The sequence below is a fragment of the Equus przewalskii genome, chromosome 2 (assembly GCF_037783145.1).
Source record: "Equus przewalskii isolate Varuska chromosome 2, EquPr2, whole genome shotgun sequence".
Lineage (NCBI taxonomy): Eukaryota > Metazoa > Chordata > Mammalia > Perissodactyla > Equidae > Equus > Equus przewalskii.
The window spans coordinates 105,609,541-105,628,716 of NC_091832.1; the positions used below are offsets into that span (position 1 = coordinate 105,609,541).

At 35.5% G+C, this 19,176-nt stretch overlaps 1 protein-coding gene across 1 annotated transcript in view; it reads right to left on the reverse strand.

Annotated features, from left to right (window-relative positions):
* ADAD1 (adenosine deaminase domain containing 1) overlaps window positions 1-19,176 on the reverse strand; it is a 50,329-nt gene that overhangs the window by 8,533 nt on the left and 22,620 nt on the right. The window contains exons 10-11 of the mRNA XM_008530606.2: window positions 6,595-6,832; window positions 2,600-2,732 (exon numbers count right to left, since the gene is read on the reverse strand). Of these exons, the coding sequence (XP_008528828.2) occupies window positions 2,600-2,732; window positions 6,595-6,832 (371 nt within the window). The remainder of the gene's footprint in view (window positions 1-2,599; window positions 2,733-6,594; window positions 6,833-19,176) is intronic.

Below are 19,176 nucleotides of genomic sequence, written 5' to 3' on the forward strand. Positions count from 1 at the left end.
TTTGCTGTTGTTTTTCAAGATTGCTTCGGCTATTTGGGGTTGGCCTCCATTATTGCTAGTGAGAATTCAGCCTTTAAATGTAGTGTTCTACGGTTGATAACTTTTTCCTCTTGCTTCTTTCAGGATTTCCTCTTTATCTTGGTCTTAAGCAGGTTGACTACGATGTATCCAGGTGTGGATACTTCTTTATTTTTTTTTTTTCCTTGGGGTTTGCTGAGTTTCCTGGATCTGTTAATGTTTTTCACCAAACTTGGGGATTTTTCAGTCATTATTTCTTCAAATATTTTCCCTGACCCTTTTTCTCTCTCCTTTCCCTCTAGGATTCCTAGTACACATATGTTGGTTCACTTAATATTGTTCCACAAATCTCTGAGGCTCTGTTCATTTTTCTTCAAACTGTTTTCATTCTGTACTTTAACATAATAATTTCTATTGATAATATCTTCAAAGGTCACTGATTTTTTTGTTATCTCAAATGTGCTGTTAAGTGCATCTAGAGAATTTTTCATTTCGGTTATTATATATTGTTTCAACCCAAAGTATTCAATTGGTTCTTTTCTTTGTAGTTTCTATTTCTCTACTGAGAACGCATATTTAATAATACATTTTTATATTTTTCTTTAATTCTTTGAACATATTTATAATTAGCTGCTTTTAAGTCTTTGCTATATTCAACATTTGGATCCATTAAAAACCAGTTTCTACTGATTGTTATTTTTCCTGAGTATAGGTTACACTTTCCTGCTTTTTACATATCCTATAACCTCTGGTTGAAACTTAAGACTTTTTCGATAATATATTGCAGCAACTCTGGACTCTGTTTTATTTTTCTAAGGTTGTAGTTTTTAAAAACTTAGCATGCTTACATTATGAGATCTGTTTTCCCCATGGTGTGCGGCTGCTGTTTTCTCTTCCCAGTTTTTCACTCTTCTTTTTATGTTTTAGCCTGGCTTCCTATGGGTACCCTGTATCTGCACTGCTTATTGATAAACAAATTATTTCCACAGACACTGTGCTCTAACACCTTGATGCTGTAGGGCTCCCAGCTTCTGATCAATGTGTGTGTGTGTGTGCGCGCGCGCAGGGGAGTGTGCTTAATGGTGCAGATAGTTCACTTTCACACCTTCACTCTTTACTAGATTCTCTTGGGTCTTCCTTGTACATGAGTGTAGTTTCTGTCAGGGATATGCAAAGAATTTGTCTCAGCCCTTTCATTTCCAAACTTTACCTGTTAAGTTACGAGTTGATCCACCACTTGCCCCAAGCAGGACTGCAATGTTGGGCCAGCAAAGTCACAGATTTTCCCCATTTGTTCCCCAGGTTTGCCACTTTTAGTTGACAAAGATGCAAATTTTTCATCCTTTGCCCCAAATCAAGTCCAGCCCCCTCTGGCAGCAAATCTGTGTTTGGTGGCATGCTCACTCCGGTAAAACTACAGTTCTTGCCATTCAAACTAGCAGCAACGAAGGAGAGAGAATAGGAACTCCCTCGGGCAAAGATCCACAAACTCCTATTGTTCTTACCTGAAGTTCTAGCAGTTTTTCAAAAATATACACTTTTCAATGTGTTTTCTGCCTTTAGTAAATTTCCAGAATTGAGAAAAGGTGGTTTTTTTGACAATTTTGTCCAGTGTTATACTTGTTTTTATAGAGATGATTTGCAACCTTAAAGAGCTGCCAAAACCAGAAACTGTCTAGATAAGCTTTTATACTCAAAAATGTGTTTACATACACACAAACCTGTAGTTAATACAGTTGCTTTACAGGTTGGGATTACACAGTTTGAGTATTAAGATATGTGTGAAATTAAGAGACTTTCACACAATACTCTATCATTACTGAAACTGAAATTATGTTATCAGAAACCATTTGCATTTAATATTTAATAACTTGATAAAATGGTTCATGTCACATTTTGTCGTATGAAAAAAGCAGGTTAAAAACGTATCCATTATGATCTTAATATTTTAAAATATATATGCACAAAAATATACACTCATACATGACAAGAAAGTGAAATAAAATGCTTACATTAAAAGACTAATAAGGGTTATATTTGAATAGCAGGTGGAATAACCAATAATATTCTTCCTCTTATTTTAAAAAAATTGCCAAATTCTCTACTTAAGCATGCATTATGTTAGTAATACTAAAAAAGAATAAATATTTTTAAAGAGAGAAAAAGGCTATCTATATCACCTACTTAGGCTCAAATCACATGCTGAAATTCAAGCTGTTTCACAGTTAATTCATATGGATAGCTTAAAGTATTATTACAGAATGCTTGACTTCTATAGGTAGCATAGTTAATATCATATACAGAAAAAATTTTATTACCATCTTGTTCTTCTGGGTGCGACAGCAGGTTTTGAGCAATACTGTCAAACTAAGCACACAACATACTGAGGTAGCTACTTTAAGTGTTGACATTTATTTATATAACCAATTTCTGGCATATTCATTTAAAAATTAATTTTACCACTACATGGCACTATCTTATATTCAGGAACTATTCAACTTTTGGTATGTATCATCATCAGAAGTACCACATTATCGTTGTCTTAAATTTTATGATCAACTCTATTCCTTTAAGGACTTACCTTAGCTGCATGATATGTACTAGCTTCAAGCAAATCTTCTTTTTTAGCTTCTTTGGCAAGCAGATTAAATCGATTTAACATTGCAGCCTTACAAAGCCGACTTGCCATTGACATACCACTTTTAAATGGGGAACTAAACCAGAAAAGAATGAAACATTCACTAATCATTATTCAATGATTTATGCTGGAAGTTGCAAGGATTAAAATCAACAAACAATAGTTCTACCAGGGACTGACTGGAAGAGGGCACAGAAATATTTTCTGGGATGATGAAAATGCCCAACATTTTGACTGAAGTGGTAGTTACAGAGGTATATACATATATCATAACTCAAGAAATTGTACAATGTATTCAACTGTATGCAAATTTTAACTCACTAGAAAAAGTAAAATATACATACCTCACCACCCTTCATATATGCATGTGTGTATGTACGCATACATAGATATATACTACTTCTATGTTTTTAATAAAAGTGGGTCCACAGATGAAGAACTTTTTTGCTACTGTACCTCTTTCCCTTCATTATACCTTTTTATTAGTTTGGCAATTACAAAGATTGCCAAAATCCTTCAATTCTGTCTCCATCCTCTTTACAACGTGACTTTTCATATTCTCCCCATCAATAACTGCAGTTGATGTTTCCTCTCCTTGAATTTGGACCGGCTTTGTGACTTGTTTTGGCTAACAGAACAATGTGCTAGTTCTGAGCCTCAGGCTCAAGAAGCTTTGCGTTCTCATTCTCTTATCTCACCTTTGCCATGTGAGCTAGCTGGGACTAGTCTACTAGATGACGGGAGAACACGTGGACCAGAGCCCAGCTGTCTCTCTAAGATCAGCCAAGCTGACCTTCGGCTGAATCCCGACACGGGGGGAGCCCAACCAAATCCAGCGCAGTTGACCCAAGGACTTGTGAGCAGTAATAAAGGGTTGTTTTGAGCCACTAAATTTTTTGTATTTTTTTTTTCTTTTTTGAGGAAGATTAGCTCTGAGCTAACAGCCGCTGCCAATCCTCCTCTTTTTGCTGAGGAAGACGTGCCCTGAGCTAACATCCGTGCCCATTTTCCTCTACTTTATATGTGGGATGGCTGCCACAGCATAGCTTGATAAGCGGTGTGTAGGTTCGAGCCAGGATCCGAACTGGGGAACTGTGGGCCAGCGCAGCAGTGTGTGCGAACTTAACTGCTTTGCTTCTGGGGCAGCCCCATTAAGCCACTAAGTGTTGAGGTAGTTTATATGCAGCAATAGTTAACACACATTCCTGTGTATGAAGCCTACTGATCTCTATATATTAATTTTCCACCATGATACCTTTTGTTGTGGTAGTTTTTCAGATGATTCTTTTGGGTTTTTCTGGTATAAAACGATACCATATGCAGAGAGTGGTAATTTTACCTCCTCCTTTCCAATATTTTATATCTCTCATTTCTTTCATCTAAATGCATTAAGTAAAGTGTCAAATAACAGTAAACAATCATGTCTCGTTTTGGATGTTAGTGGAAAGGCCTCTAGATTTCATCATCAATCATGATAATACTTTTAAAGTAATAAAGATACATTTTATCCTTAACAAAAATATCTAAATATTCCTTTTCTACTGAGTATCCTTATTAGAATAGCTGTAGAGAGGTACTATGTGCCTTCTTAGAATTTACAGAGATGAATATATGGTGTTTTCCCTATACCAACTGATATGACAAATTACATTATTGAGAGTTTCTAATCTGGTATTATTTCTATGTTACTATCCTCACATTCCTATTATTTTAAAGTGCTGGTAGATTCTGCTCCCTAATATTTTATTGAGCAATTTTGCTTGGATATAAAAGTGAGCTTGGTCTGTAACTTTTGGGGAGGGGCAACAATCTTCTATCAAGTTTAAGTATCAATGATACACTTGCTTCATAAAAGCATTTGGATGTTTTCCATCTTTTTAGATAGCATTGGAAGTTTCTGCTATTTAAAGGTTTATAAAATTCCTCTGAACCACCTCAGAATGGTACTTTGAGAAAGAGGGCACTTTCTTGATAATTTTCTCATGAAAGTAATCTGTTTAGATTTTTCCCTCTTCTATACCAGTTTTAGAAATTTTTTTTCTAGAAATTTATGATTTAATCCAGGTTTTCAAACAATATTTGCATGGCTGAGCAAAGAAGTTTCTTATGATTCTTTTAATTTTTTCTGTTTCTGAGTAATGACTCCCTTATCATTTATTATATGAGATTAGCTAGTGATATTTTTTCACAGAATTAGCTTTTTATGGTTACTTTTAACTTTTTTTAGCTCTTTAATTTACATTTCTAGTTTTATTAATTTCTTCATTCTGCCTAATTTATTTCCATTATTTGTTGATATAAGCATTTTAAAAATTGATTTTTCCATTCAGCTTTGTTTTAGCTGTATTTCTTACAAGTTCTGACATGTAATGCTTTCAATATCTTTGTTTTCTAAATATTATGCAATTTCATTTTGTATTTCCCCTGTGAGTCAAAAGTTAGAGAACTTTTTTCCCTAGTAAAAGAAGTTTCTAGTATTCTGATTTTGTTACAGTTTTATTGCACCACACTCAGAAAATACTGCACACATTGTTTCTATGTTATAAAATTTGAGATTTTCTTTGTGGCCGAACAGATGGACAGTTTTTGTCAACATTCTGTAAGTTCTTGAAAAGTAGGTTTATTTTATATTTTTATGGTGCAGAGTTTTAAATAATCAAATCCACCTTACTATTATTTAAAACTGCTATATTCTTGCTTATTGTTTTGTCTACTTGACCTACCATGAAATGAAAGAGGTGCATTACTGTTTCAACTAGCAGTCAATTCCTAGTTTTCCTCTTATCTTCCATTTCTCCTTTATGAATGTTGATACTATGTTGTTCGTTGCACAGATATTCATAACTGTTCTGTCTTGTGAATTACACTTTATATTGCTAAAGTGTCCTATGCCTTACGTGATGTTTTGGGGCTGAATTACACCTTGTCTAATATTTATATCACAATCGTTTTGTTTGTAATCATCTGGAAAGCATCTAGCCATAAGAAATGAGTTAAGCTCATTTTATATTTATTAATTTCATCTCTGTTTTGCTATTATGTTTTCAGTAAACAGTTTTTTATTCTTTCACAGAATATGTTTTGTTTATATGTGTGAGTTAGTCTATTAAGAGTGATATACTTCTTTATGCTGATTCAAAGCATAAATAGTATGATTCATCTTAGCTGAAATAATCAATAGCATGCTTGCCAAGCTCATACCAAGAAACTTTTGTATGTAGTCTTAATTTAAATCCATCTTCACAAAGAAAGCAAATTTAAGCATTTAAACTTTCATCATCATTCATTACTTCATTATAAACGTAGGTTCACACAAAAAGAAGAGTTTCAGTTTTACCTGATAATCAATAGCAGGGATATTACAAAGAAATGTGTAAAAGGCATAGTGTATTATGGTTAAGACCAAGGGCTTTGGAAATGAAATGTCCAGAAGAGAATCCTAATTGTGTCACTTACTACTTTGGTGACTTTAAGCAAGATATTTAACCTCAGTGTGAAACTCAGTTTCTTTATCTGTAAAGAACAATACCACCTAACCTACAGGGTTACTATAAGAAGGCACTGTAACATAGTACAGTAGTTCTCACACTTAAGTGTTCATAAATAATACCTGGGAGACTCCAATGCTAATGGTCATGAAATGACACTTGGAGAAACATATGTTCTCGAGACTGATTTTGAACACTGGCTCCACCATTTACTATGTAATTTCAGTAAGTTACGTACCTTCTTCAGGCCTGTTTCCTTGTCAGGAAAAAAATTTTTTAAATTAGTACAATTCCTACAGCACAATTGCACTCAATTAGTGGTAACTATTATTACTGTTGTTCAGAATTCAAAAAACTGTATCCAAAAAAAGTTAGAATAAAAAAATTCTATTAAAATGTATTCTTTTCCTTAAGTAGTATGTGATTTTTAAAGAAATTAGTAATGCTAACCTTTTAGTGATCTTCCCACTTAGGCCATCCACAATCTCCAAAGAAATGTCCCCTTGTGCCCAATTTAGACTTAGGGATTTATACTCCAAGTTTGTCTGAAGTGAATATGCAGAAGGTACTAAACTAATATGAGGCCTGTTGACCAAGTAAAACATTGGAAGTTTTGAAGTGAGTGCATCATCAACACGTTGCTTGATAGCGATTTCTAAGCCTCTAGTATCACTGCAATTCCCATCACCTAGAAAGCAAAAACACAACACTCAGAAGTTCAATATCAAGACTATATCAAAAGAAAAAAATGATTGGAAATAGTCGAAAGCCCATTTCTTCATCCTTTATCTTGCAACCTTCCCCTTCCTACTTTTACTCTCTTAGCAGCTACTTCTATATTCTTTGCCAGAAGCAAGACAAGGTAATGACAATCAGAATTTCAATTCAAAAAAGAATCTTCTACGGAAAATAATGAATTGACATTCCAGTGAATAAGAGCAAAGAGCCAGAGTTGACCGAGAAAGAAACTGGTAGTTTTTAGAGGCTTCTGCCAGAGTAAATTGGCTCATTCTATCTTCATTTCTCAGACTACAGCAAAAAACCAGAACATAACACAGCAGATAAATGTGGCTGAGAAATAGTTGGTGAAAGTAAGTTATTTTCCTACATCTGAGGGCCACAAATTACAACTGTTCTAGTACCACAATGTTCCAGTTTCACAACACAAAGTAATTCAAAGAATGACCATTTCTGGTTAAAACTGTGGCCAATACCAAAAGCTTTGAGTTCTCAGTTAAAATAACTGTTGAAGAAGGGAGCTCAAAAAGATGCAATGTCATTATCATAAAATAATGGGCTGCATCAAACTTTAAAAAGAAGTTAGAGAACAGTCATTCCTATTTAAAAATTAATAATTCAAAATCAGTTCTCTTCCCTCCTTAGGAGAGTCAGAGGTTCTCACAATAAAAGAATCTTTATATACCATAAGACACATTTAACAAAGTTTTGTTTCTACACATCATTAGAATTGTTGAGACAGCTACTGAGCTTACATTTATCATGACTATTTGGGAACCAGAAAATGAGGTAAAAGAAGATGAGTTGCTTTTGACATCCTTTTTTCTAAGCATCCTTCGAATGTTCCAAATCAAGAGATATCAATAAGTGAAGGCTACTTATATTAAAGATATACTTGGGCACTGAAAAAAAGTTGGGAAGAAACAGGGTCTGTAGAATAGTCACTGTATCTATAATGAACAGAAGACATGGATTCAAAAGAAAATGTTATGTATTTATTACAAACTGTGTTATAGACTAAATGTGTCCCTATAAAATTCATATGCTGAAACCTAACCCCCACCGTGATGGTACTTGGAGGTGGGGCCTTTGCAAGGTGATTAGGTCATAATGGGATTGGTACCCTTATAAAAGAGACCCTCACCCCTTCTACCATATGAGGACACAGTGAGAAGACGGTCATCTGTGAACCAAGAAATGGGACTAGACCCTGAATCTGTCAGCATCTTGATCTTGGGCCTCCCAGCTTCCAGAAATGTGAGAACTAAATGCTGTTTAAGGCACCCAGTCAATGGTATTTTTTTTGTAGCAACCCAGACAGACTAAGACATACTGTAGTAAGATAATGAGACACTGGTTGTGCCTAAAATAGCAAGACACATTTGGAAAAAGAAAAAAATCCTCCAAGTCAAAATCCACGTAAGATTTCTTAAACATCAAATTGTTTCACCTAGATGTTTTAATGGGGTAGTATAAAAGCTAATTTAATGAAAAAAATAAGTATATTAATATTTTCTTAGAAACTTTATTTTTGGCCTTTATATACGTATGCTTCTCTTGAGGCTAAACCTTGTTCCTGGAAAATTATATCTGTAAAATTATGTCATATAATTGGTAAATTTTTATTTGATTCATTCAAAATAATATGAAATAATAACATGAAAATCAAAGTTTAAAGTCAAAGGTTAAATCTAATCAAAGATTACAGCAGACCTGATCTGACAGGTTTTCATAGAGCAAAGATCTCAGGAGCTTAGTCCACCATAAGCGTAATCTAAGTCAACAGAAATGGTTGCTTTAACAGCTAATACAAACTAAGTCTGCATTAATAAAAATACAGTGTCTAGATCAAAGAATACAACATTATTAAAGAACTATACACTGGTCATACCAAATCTGGAACATCATAGTCTGAGGGATTACATTTTAACACCATCACCCACATACTACAGAACATCTGGAGAAAACAAATTATGTTCCTGTGAAACACAACTGATGTCCGGACAGGAGAAGACATAAAAGGCAGGAAGCATCTTGTCTTTGTATTCCAAATCCTCATTCTGTATTTTATGCAAATGGTGCCCCTGAGAGTTACGTAATAGTGCACAGCCCCTAGCATACAGTAGGTATGATGAAAAAGGAATATAAAAGATTAGATTATCAGAGAGCAGTAATTACCAATCCTGGATGTACATTAGAATCACTAGGGATTAAGATATTTAATACCAGTACCATTCCCATATTATTTTAAAAGCTTCTCAGGAGAGCCTAATGTGCAACAAGAGTAAAAAATAAAAGATAAAATTTATTTTTCAAGTGTTCCAGGCAGCAGAATTAAGTAGAAAAATAAAAGCACTTTCAAAACTAAAACATGCTGACTCAAAGCATTTATTCATGGAACACTTACTGACCTCCTAGTACAAACCAGCCCAAGAGGAGGAAGGAAAAGCACCTGTTTCAGGAGTGTCAAGTTTAACAGACATAGCAGAGGTTCTAGTCACTGGCTATGCTCAAAGCTCTCAAAACTCAATTTAATACAAACAGCAGCGGCATGAGAAGTTACACAAACTGAGTTTGAATCCAGGCTCTCCCAAGAGGCAAACTGAATGATTTGGGGTAAGTATTTTGTTAAAATTCTGAACCTCACATTACTGATCTGAAAAAAAATGGAAAGGAATGAATAACAGAATCTCTAAGGTTGTCAAATGCTTCTTAAAAGTCCCATGAACTATGTTTAAAATAGATTCCTTTACTAGGAGGAAATCACCATTTGGTATTCTCTACAATCCAACTGTACAATTCAAATGAGCATGCAAAAAGAACTCCTGGATGGAAATATCTCTGGACAAACATTGATGAAGTATTTAGACAGACGACCTTATCTTAATGGGATACTAAATTCACAAAATATACCTTAAAAAGCTTGAAAATGAATATAAGCCCAGCTATTTTTTAATATCCAAAGAATTTTTTACCAGATTGCTCTGTATTATTTTCTATGCAAATAATAGTAAATGCCTTTTTAAATGCAAGCCTAAGAATTTTTCTTAAAAAAGAAAAAGAGTACTTCCATAAAATGACAAAATGAATATCTGAGAACATCTGTAGAAAAACTTGTTTCTGTAAACTTCTTGGAAAGTTAAATCAAGTCTTAAAATACAATACTCTCTCCATTTGTAACTGATCTATTAAATTAACTTAGGTTTTTAAGAATCAAAGAACTGCAAAAGATTTCACAAGACTTAAGAGTAAAGGGGACAAAGTCATTATCATCCAAGAATTAGATTTAATCTGTACTGTCACTCAGCACAGCATTAAGGGCAGCAACTTTCCTAAATGAGGAGGATTTTTTTTTTTAACTGGAGTTATTCAATTAATGGGATAGACTGCCTTTAAATCCTATACTCCACATTACTGGATGCTTTATCAGAAATGGTATAAATAAGAGTTTGTATATTAAGCAAGAAGCTGTACTAGATGACCAATAAAGTTCCAGGAACTCTTGAGATGTTTTTAGCTGTCCAAATCACATTCTTTTAGTGTACACACACTTTATATGAGTATTTCTCAAAGTGAGCCTTTCACATCATCTGTATCAGAATGACCTGGTGGTACTCTTTTAAAATGTATGTTCCTGGGCCTCAAACCTCCTATCCCCCAACATAACAGTAAAGATCTTAAGAGGTCCAGAAATTTGGAGTTTTTACAAACAAACAGACTAAAATCGTTCAGGTTATACCAGACAGAACACCAATCAATTAGCTTTAGATGTGTCCCACAAAGATGTGAAGGAAGACAGAAGAAGCAATTCTACAAAGTCTTACAGTGTTTTTATTGCTACCTAGCGCTCCCCCTGGGTAGGTATGAGATGACAGTCAAAATGATGAGATCTAATTTTTAAACCCCTGTTCCAAATCACTAAATACTAAATAATTTTAAAAGAATCAATATCTATCCATTTAAGAAACTAAATACAGTATAGAGTTATGTCATGCAAATGACAAATTTTAAAATCTCTCTCTTCACAATACTCAAAGAAAGCCTGGCATGTTAAAGCATTGATTCTACAGAAAGCACAGATATTTCTTAGATACTTTATAGACATTTATCAAGAACAAAAATAACCTTTGCTAGCAGATTGAGAAAAGTGTGAAGTGTCTGAGAGAGAGTATCTGAAGTGACTAAAAGAAAACATGGTAAAAAAGAACTTTATTAACCAAATTAAATCTAAGAAATGTATCATCTATAAGAATATATATTTTGAAAAAGCAGAGTCGGAAATAATCACTTCTGAGAGTATGAGTAAACAGGCATTCTTATATATTGCTGGTGGGAGTGTGATTTGAAGGGTAACTTGGTAATATTTTTCAAAATTGCAAATGCATACATCTTCGACCTCCAATTCTATTTTCAGGAATTCACCTTATATACTTTTACATGTATGAATAACAAATGTAAAAAGGTCATTCACTGTAGCATTTTGGCAGCTGCAAAAGATTAGAAACAATCTGAAAATCCCATCAGGTCTTGTGTCAAGATGTCGGCGTAGGTAGACTCTGAACTGACCTCCGCCCATGAACACAACCAAGCTACAACTGTTCTTGGAACAATTACCCCTGAGAGAGAACTGAAAACTGGATAAAAAGAACCCCTGCATCAAGGGACAGCCCTGACTGAGGTGGAAGAGGCAGAAATTCCTTCTGGAGAGGAAAAAAGCCACCTTTGCAAGCCACAGCACTTCACAGCTGACCAGAAGCAACCCTAAGCTACACAGCCTTCCCTGGAGGAGCGGGGGACCCAAGCAAGGGAATGTTACCACTAAGAGCATCCTGCAGACTGTACAACTGAGATGAGTGTCATAATATCTGGCTTTGCTGGCTATTAACTACAACGGGGGACACCCCTAGAAAAGCTATTGGACATAAGTGGGCAAAAAACCCAGCTCTTAAAGGGCCCACACACAAATTCACCCATTTCAGAAAGCAACCTAAAACAACAAGAAAGGTGCACAGTCCTTTGGTGAAGAGAGACTCACTTGATAAGCTACTGATGCATCTCAGTGAGAGGTAAGACCTTTCCAGGGACTGAGACACTGGTGGCAGCCATTATTGTGACCTAGTACAGGCGTGCTGACACAAATGCTGGCAGACACCACTGGAGTTCTTCTCCTGGCCTTTTAGCCCAGGGTCTGCCCCATCCACTAGAGCACCGATTTAATCCAGCTCAGCCAGGGCAGGCAGCCTGCTGTAGGGACTGGCCCCACCCAACAGCAAGCCCTCAGGCAATTTGTCAGCCTGCACAGACTGGGTGCCTCGATGCTCTGCAGGCAGGTGAGTGAGTCCACCTCTGTGGGGCAGGGCATGCGTGAGAAGTGGGTGGAGTGGGTGGGGCATTGGTGGAGTGTGTGGGGCTTCTGCAGTGGGGTGACTGGGTACACTCCAGGGGGTCAGGAAGTGTGCATGGGACAGGACTGTGTTGACGTGTATGTGGACCTGTGGAGGGTGCCGCTGATCAGTGACAGAAGACCTGTGCTTCACAAACAGCCACATAGGGGACCAGCCCCACCTTCCAAAGCCTGAAACAATTGGGTACTCCCATGCCTGGGGCCAGCTCCACTCAGCTGCAAGCCTGAGAGAGCTGACAACAGCCGTGTAGGCCAGAGCCCTACAGCAATTGTAAGCCCCTGAGCCTAGGAACCAGCCACGCTGAGGGCCTACTCACTTAGAAAAACTTCAACAGGAATGTGCTATTAGACCTTGTAGCCAACAGTGCTGGGGCTCCCCAAACCTGATAAACTGACTAAAGGGTCCACAGCAGCCCCACACAACTGAGCATTACAACCAGCCAGCCAGGGGGACAGCCTACGTTCCTTAGACACCTGCAGCAAGAGCAACCCTGCCACAACAGAAAGATACATGTACCCACACAGGGGTCACTCTGGGAACATTTTGAACTAGTGATGAGAGGGAAGCACACTGCTGGGCCTTAAAAGGCATCTCTTACATAAGGCCCCTTCTCTAAGATCAGGAGACACAGCTGACCCACCTAATACATAGATATAAGCACAGAGAAAGAGGCAAAATGAGGAGGCAAAGGAATATGTTCCAAGTAAGGGAATGAACAGGACAAAACCCCAGAAAAAGAACGAAATGAAACAGAAATAATCTACCTGACAAAGAGGTCAAACAAAAAGTCATACAGATGCTCACTGATCTTGGGAGAAGAAGGGATGAACACAGTGAGAATGTCAACAAACAACCGGAAAATGTAAAAAAGAACCAATGAGAAACGAAGAATACTGGAAATGAAAAATTCACTACAGGGACTCAGTAGCAGAGTAGATGATACAGAAGAATGGATCAGCGAGCTGGACAAAAGACTAGAGGAAATCACTCAAGCTGAACAGATAAAAGAAAAAAGACAAAAAGAATGAGAATAGTCTAAGGGAACTCTGGGACAACATCAAGCACACTAACATTCGTATTATAGATGTCCCAGAAGCAGAAGAGAAAGACAAAGGGGCAGACAATCTATTTGAAGAAATAACAGCTGAAAAACTTTCCTAACCTAAGGAAATAAACATCTAAATACAGGAAGCACAGAATGCACCAAACAAGATAAACCCAAAGAGGCCCACACCAAGAGACATTGTAAACAAAATGTCCAAAATTAAAGATAAAGAGAGAATCCTAAAAGCCACGAGAGAAAGGCAACAAGTGACATACAAAGGAAACCCCATAAGGTTATCAGCTGACTTCTCAGCCAAAACCTTATAGGCTAGAAAGGTGTGGCATGCTATATTTAAAATGCTGAAAGGAAAAAACCTACAGTCAAGAATACCCTACCCAGCAAGGTTATCATTCAGAATGGAAGGAGAGATAAAGAGCTTCACAGAAAAGAAAAAATTAAAGGAGTTTAGCACCAAGAAACCAGTTTTACATGAAATGGTAAAGGGACTTATTTAAGTGGGAAAGAGAAGACCACAAATAGGACTAAGAAAATTATCAAAAAAAAAAAAAAAGCAATAAAATCACTGACAAAGGCAAAAATACAGGAAAGACAGTAGATCAACCACCTATGAAGATAATATGGAGGTCAAAAGACAAAAGTACTAAAATTACCTATTTCAATGATAAGAGGGTAATGGATACACACACACAAAATAAGAGGTTAGATGTGATATCAAAAACACAATGTGGAAGGAAGGGAGCAATAGAGCACAGCTTTTAGAAAGAGGTCAAACTAAAGAGACCATCAACCTAATCTAGATTGCTATACACATAGATTATTATATATGAACCTCATGGTAATCAAACCCAAAAACCTATAATAAATACAGTAATAATTAAGAGAAAGGAACCCAAACATAATACTATAGAAAGCCATCAAACCACAAGGGAAGAGAGTAAAAGAAGAAAGGAACAGAGAAGAACTACTAAAACACCCAGGAAAAAAGTAACAAAATAGCAGTAAGTACATATTTATCAATAGCTACTTTAAATGTCAATGGACTAAATGCTCCAATCAAAAGGCATAGGGTAGCCGACTGGATAAAAAAAGAAGACTCATATATATGTTGCATACACGAGATGCACTTCAGACCTAAAGACACTCACAAACTGAAAGCAAAAGGATGTTAAAAGATACTCCATGCAAATGGCAAAGAAAAGAAAGGTGGAGCAGCAATACTTATATCAGACAAAATACTTTAAAATAAAAACTGTAAGAAGAGACAAGAGCACTACATAATGATAAAGGGAACAATCCAACAAAAGGATATAACACTTGTAAATATCTACGCATTCAAAAAAGGATACCTAAATATACAAAGCAATTATTAACAGACATAAAAAGAGAAATAGACAGTAACACAATAATAGTAGGGGACTTTAACACTCCACTTAAACCAATCAATAAATCATCCAAACAGAAGATCAATAAGGAAACACTGGCCTTAAACAACACATTAGACCAGAGGGACTGAGCAGATATACATAGAACATTCCATCCAAAAACCACAGAAAACCCTTTCTTTTCAAATGCAATGGAACATTCTCCAGGATTGATCAGATATTAGGCCACAAAACAAGTCTCAATGAATTTAAGAAGGCTGAAATAATACCAAGCATCTTTTCTGACCACAAAGATATGACACAAGAAATCGACTACAGAAAGAAAATCTGAAAAGCCACAAATATGTGAAGATTAAACAAAATGCTACTGAACAACCATTGGGTCAATGAAGAAATCAAATGAGAAATCAAAAAATATCTGGAGACAAATGAAAATGCGACATGACAAAATCTATGGGATACAATAAAGGTGGTTCTAAAAGGGAAGTTTATAGCAATTCAGGCCTACCTCAACAAACAAGAAAAATCCTAAATAAACAATCTTAACACTGTACCTAAAGGAAATGGAAAAGTAAGAACTCCAAAATCAGCAGAAGGAAGGAAATAATAAAAATCAGAGCAGAAATAAATGAAATACTAAAAAAAAAAAGAAAAAATGAAATCAAGAGCTGGTTCTTTAAAAAGATAACCAAAATTGACAAACCTTTAGCTAGACTCACCAAGAAAAAAAGACAGAAGGCTCAAACAAATAAAATCAGAAAGGAAAGAGGAGAAATTACAATTGACATCTCAGAAATAAAAAAGATTAAAAGAGAATACTATGAGAAACTATATGCCAACAAATTGGATATCTAGAAGAAATGGATAAATTCTTAGAATCATACAACCTTCCAAAACTGAATGAAGAAGAAATAGAGAATTTGAATAGACCAATCACCAGTAAGGATATCAAAACAGTAATCAAAAACCTCCCCAAAAATAAAAGTCCAGGACTAGATGGCTTCCCTGGCAAATTCTACCAAATATTCAAAGACTTAATACCTATTCTTCTCAAACTCCTCCAAAAAACTGAAGAGGCGGAGAAGCTTCCTAAATCATTCTACTAAGCCAACATTACCCAGACACCAAAATCAGACAAGGACATCACAAAAAGAGAAAATTACCAGCCAATATCACTGATGAACATTGATGCAAAAATCCTCAACAAAACACTAGCAAATCAAATACAACAATACATTAAAAAGATCATACACCTTGATCAAGTGGGATTTATTTCAGGGATGCAGGAATGGTTCAACACCTGCAAATCAATCAATGTGATACACACATTAACAAAATGAAGAAAGAAATTACAAGATTATCTTAACAGATGCAGAGAAAGCATTTGGCAAGATATAGCATCCATTTATGATAAAAACTCTGAATAAAATAGGTACAGAAGGAAAGTACCTGAACATAATAAAGGCCATGTGTGACAAACCCACAGCTAGTATCATTTTCAATGGGGAAAAACTGAAAGCTATCCCTCTAAGAATAGGAACAGACAAGGATGCCCACTTTCACCACTCTTATTTAATGTAGTATTGGATTGCCAGAGCAATCAGACAAGAAAAATAAAATGGATCCAAATTGGAAAGGAAGAAGTGAAACTGTCACTATGTGCAGAGGAAATGATTTTATATTTAGAATACTCTAAAGAATCCACCAAAGAAGCTTAAACAAATATGGTCAATTTGCAGGATACAAAAATCAATATACAAAAACTAGTTGCATTTTTATACACTAACAACAAAACAGAAGAAAGAGAAATTAAGAATACCATCCCATTTACAATTACAAAAGAATAAAACATCTAGGAATAAACTGAACCAAAGAGGTGAAAGATCTGTACACTGAAAACATTGTTGAAAGAAATTGAAGACAACACAAAGAAAGGAAAGATATTCTCTGCTCTTGGATTGGAAGAATATAGTTAAAAGGTCCATACTTCCTAAAGTAATCTACAGATTCAATGCAATCCTTATCAAAGTTCCAACAACATTTTTCACAGAAACAGAACCAAGAATCCTAAAATTTATATGGAACAACAAAAGACCCCAAAGAGCCAAAAGAATCATGAGAAAAAAGAACAAAGCTGGAGGTATCACACTTCCTGATTTCAAAATATACTACAAAGCTATAGTAAGCAAAACAGCATGGTACTAGCACAAAAACAGACACAGAGATCAGTGGAACAGAATCAAGAGCCCAGAAAGAAACCCATACATCTATGGAAAGCTAATCTTCGACAAGGGAGCCAAGAACATACAAAGGAGAAAGCAAAGTCTCTTCAACAAATGGCGTCGGGAAAACTGGACAGCCACAGGCAAAAGAATAGAAGTAGACCATTATCTTACACCATACACAAAAATTAACTCAAAATGGATTAAAGACTTGAATGTAAGACTTCTTCTAGAAGAAACTATATGTAGTACACTCTTTGACAGTGGTCTTAACAGCATATTTTCAAGTACCACGTGTAACTAAGCAAGGGAAACAATAGCTAAAGTAAACAAATGGGACTTCATTAAACTACAAAGCTTCTGCATAGTAAAGGAAACCATCAACAAGATGAAAAGATAACCTAATTTGCCCAATTGAGAAAAGACATCTGCCAACCATATATCTGATAAGGGGTTAATATCCAAAATATGCAAAGAACTCATACATCTCAACAACAAAAAAACTAACAACCCAATTAAAAAATGGACAAAAGATCTGAACAGAGATTTCTCCAAAGAAGATATACAGATGGCCAACAGGCATATGAAAAGATGTCAACATCATTAACTATTAGGGAAATGCAAATCGAAACTACAATGAGAGATCACCTCACTCCTTTTAGAATGGCTATAATTAACAAGACAGGAAATACGTGTTGGAGAGGATGTGGAGAGAAGGGAACCCTCATACACTGCTGGTGGGAATGCAAACTGGTGCAGCCACTATGGAAAACTGTATGGAGATTCCTCAAAAATTAAGATCTACCATATGATCCAGCTACTCCATTGCTGGGTATTTTTCCAAAGAACATGAAAACATGAATGCATAAAGATACATGCCCCTCTATGTTCATTGCAGCATTGTTTACAATAGCCAAGACTTGGAGGCAACCTAGGTGCCAATCAAAGGACAAATGGATAAAGATGACATGGTATATATACACAATGGAATACTACTCAGCCATAAAAAATGATACAATCCAACCATTAGTGACAACATGGACGGAACTTGAGGGTATTATGCTAAGTTAAATAAATCAAAGGGAGAAAGTCAAATACCATATGATCTCACTCATAAGTAGAGGATAAAAATAATGCAAAAACACACATAGAAACAGAGATTGGATGGTGGTTACCAGAGGGGAAGGGCAGAGGGAGGATGGCGAAAGGAGTGATTAGGCACATGTGTATGGTGATGGATTGTAATTAGTCTTTGGGTGGTGAACATAATCTAATCTACACAGAGACTGAAATACATAACAATGTACACCTGAAATTTATATAATGTTATAAACCAATGTTACCACAGTGAAAAAAAAAATCCCATAAACCTATAACTGGTTAAATAAATCACGATACATTTATACAAAGAAATACCATACAGTGAGCCATGAATAATAATGAGGAAATTCTTTATATACCCTCATGACTTTTCACTGAACATCCTTTTGAATCTTTTGAATTGTGAACCAAGTAATATATTTCCTATACAAAGAAAATAAGCTTAACATTAGAAAAATAAATAACTATTTCCTTTTTACAATTTAAAGCCAAACCAAAAATGGCAAGAAAATACAATATCTTGTATACATATGGAACTGAAAAATATTACCTATGAGAAATTCCTAAGGAAATGGGTATAAAATACATAGAACAACAACAAAAAAACAAATAACAGAAAGAACACCACCTAAAAACAAAAATATTACCCAGGCAAGGGTCTAAAGTTTACACGTGCAATCATTACCAAAAATTAACAGAAGACAAAGGAGAGAAGAGTAATGGCAGTATTTAAACTGTTTCACAAAAGTAACTAAAGCTTTGAAACACCAAGGGCTTTATGAAAACTATACAAAGGAGCTCCATAGTTGTTTGTTGATGAGACAATGTCTGGAAAACCATTCAAATACAAATACAGCATTCTGTAATATTCCCCACCAAAGACAGAAATTATTAATTCACATTATTTGTGTTCTAGTTACTTGTGACTCATCTGACAAATCAAAAGGATTGAGATCATAATCAAACATAAGAAAAAAGAATAAGGATATGAAAGAACCAAAATGAACATTTACTATGTTTTTTTATTTCAGAGATAACTAAATACAAGCTTTTAGATTTGAGAAGTTCAAGGAAACCACTTCCAAAAGAAACTAAAAAAACCCTGAACATTATGCAAA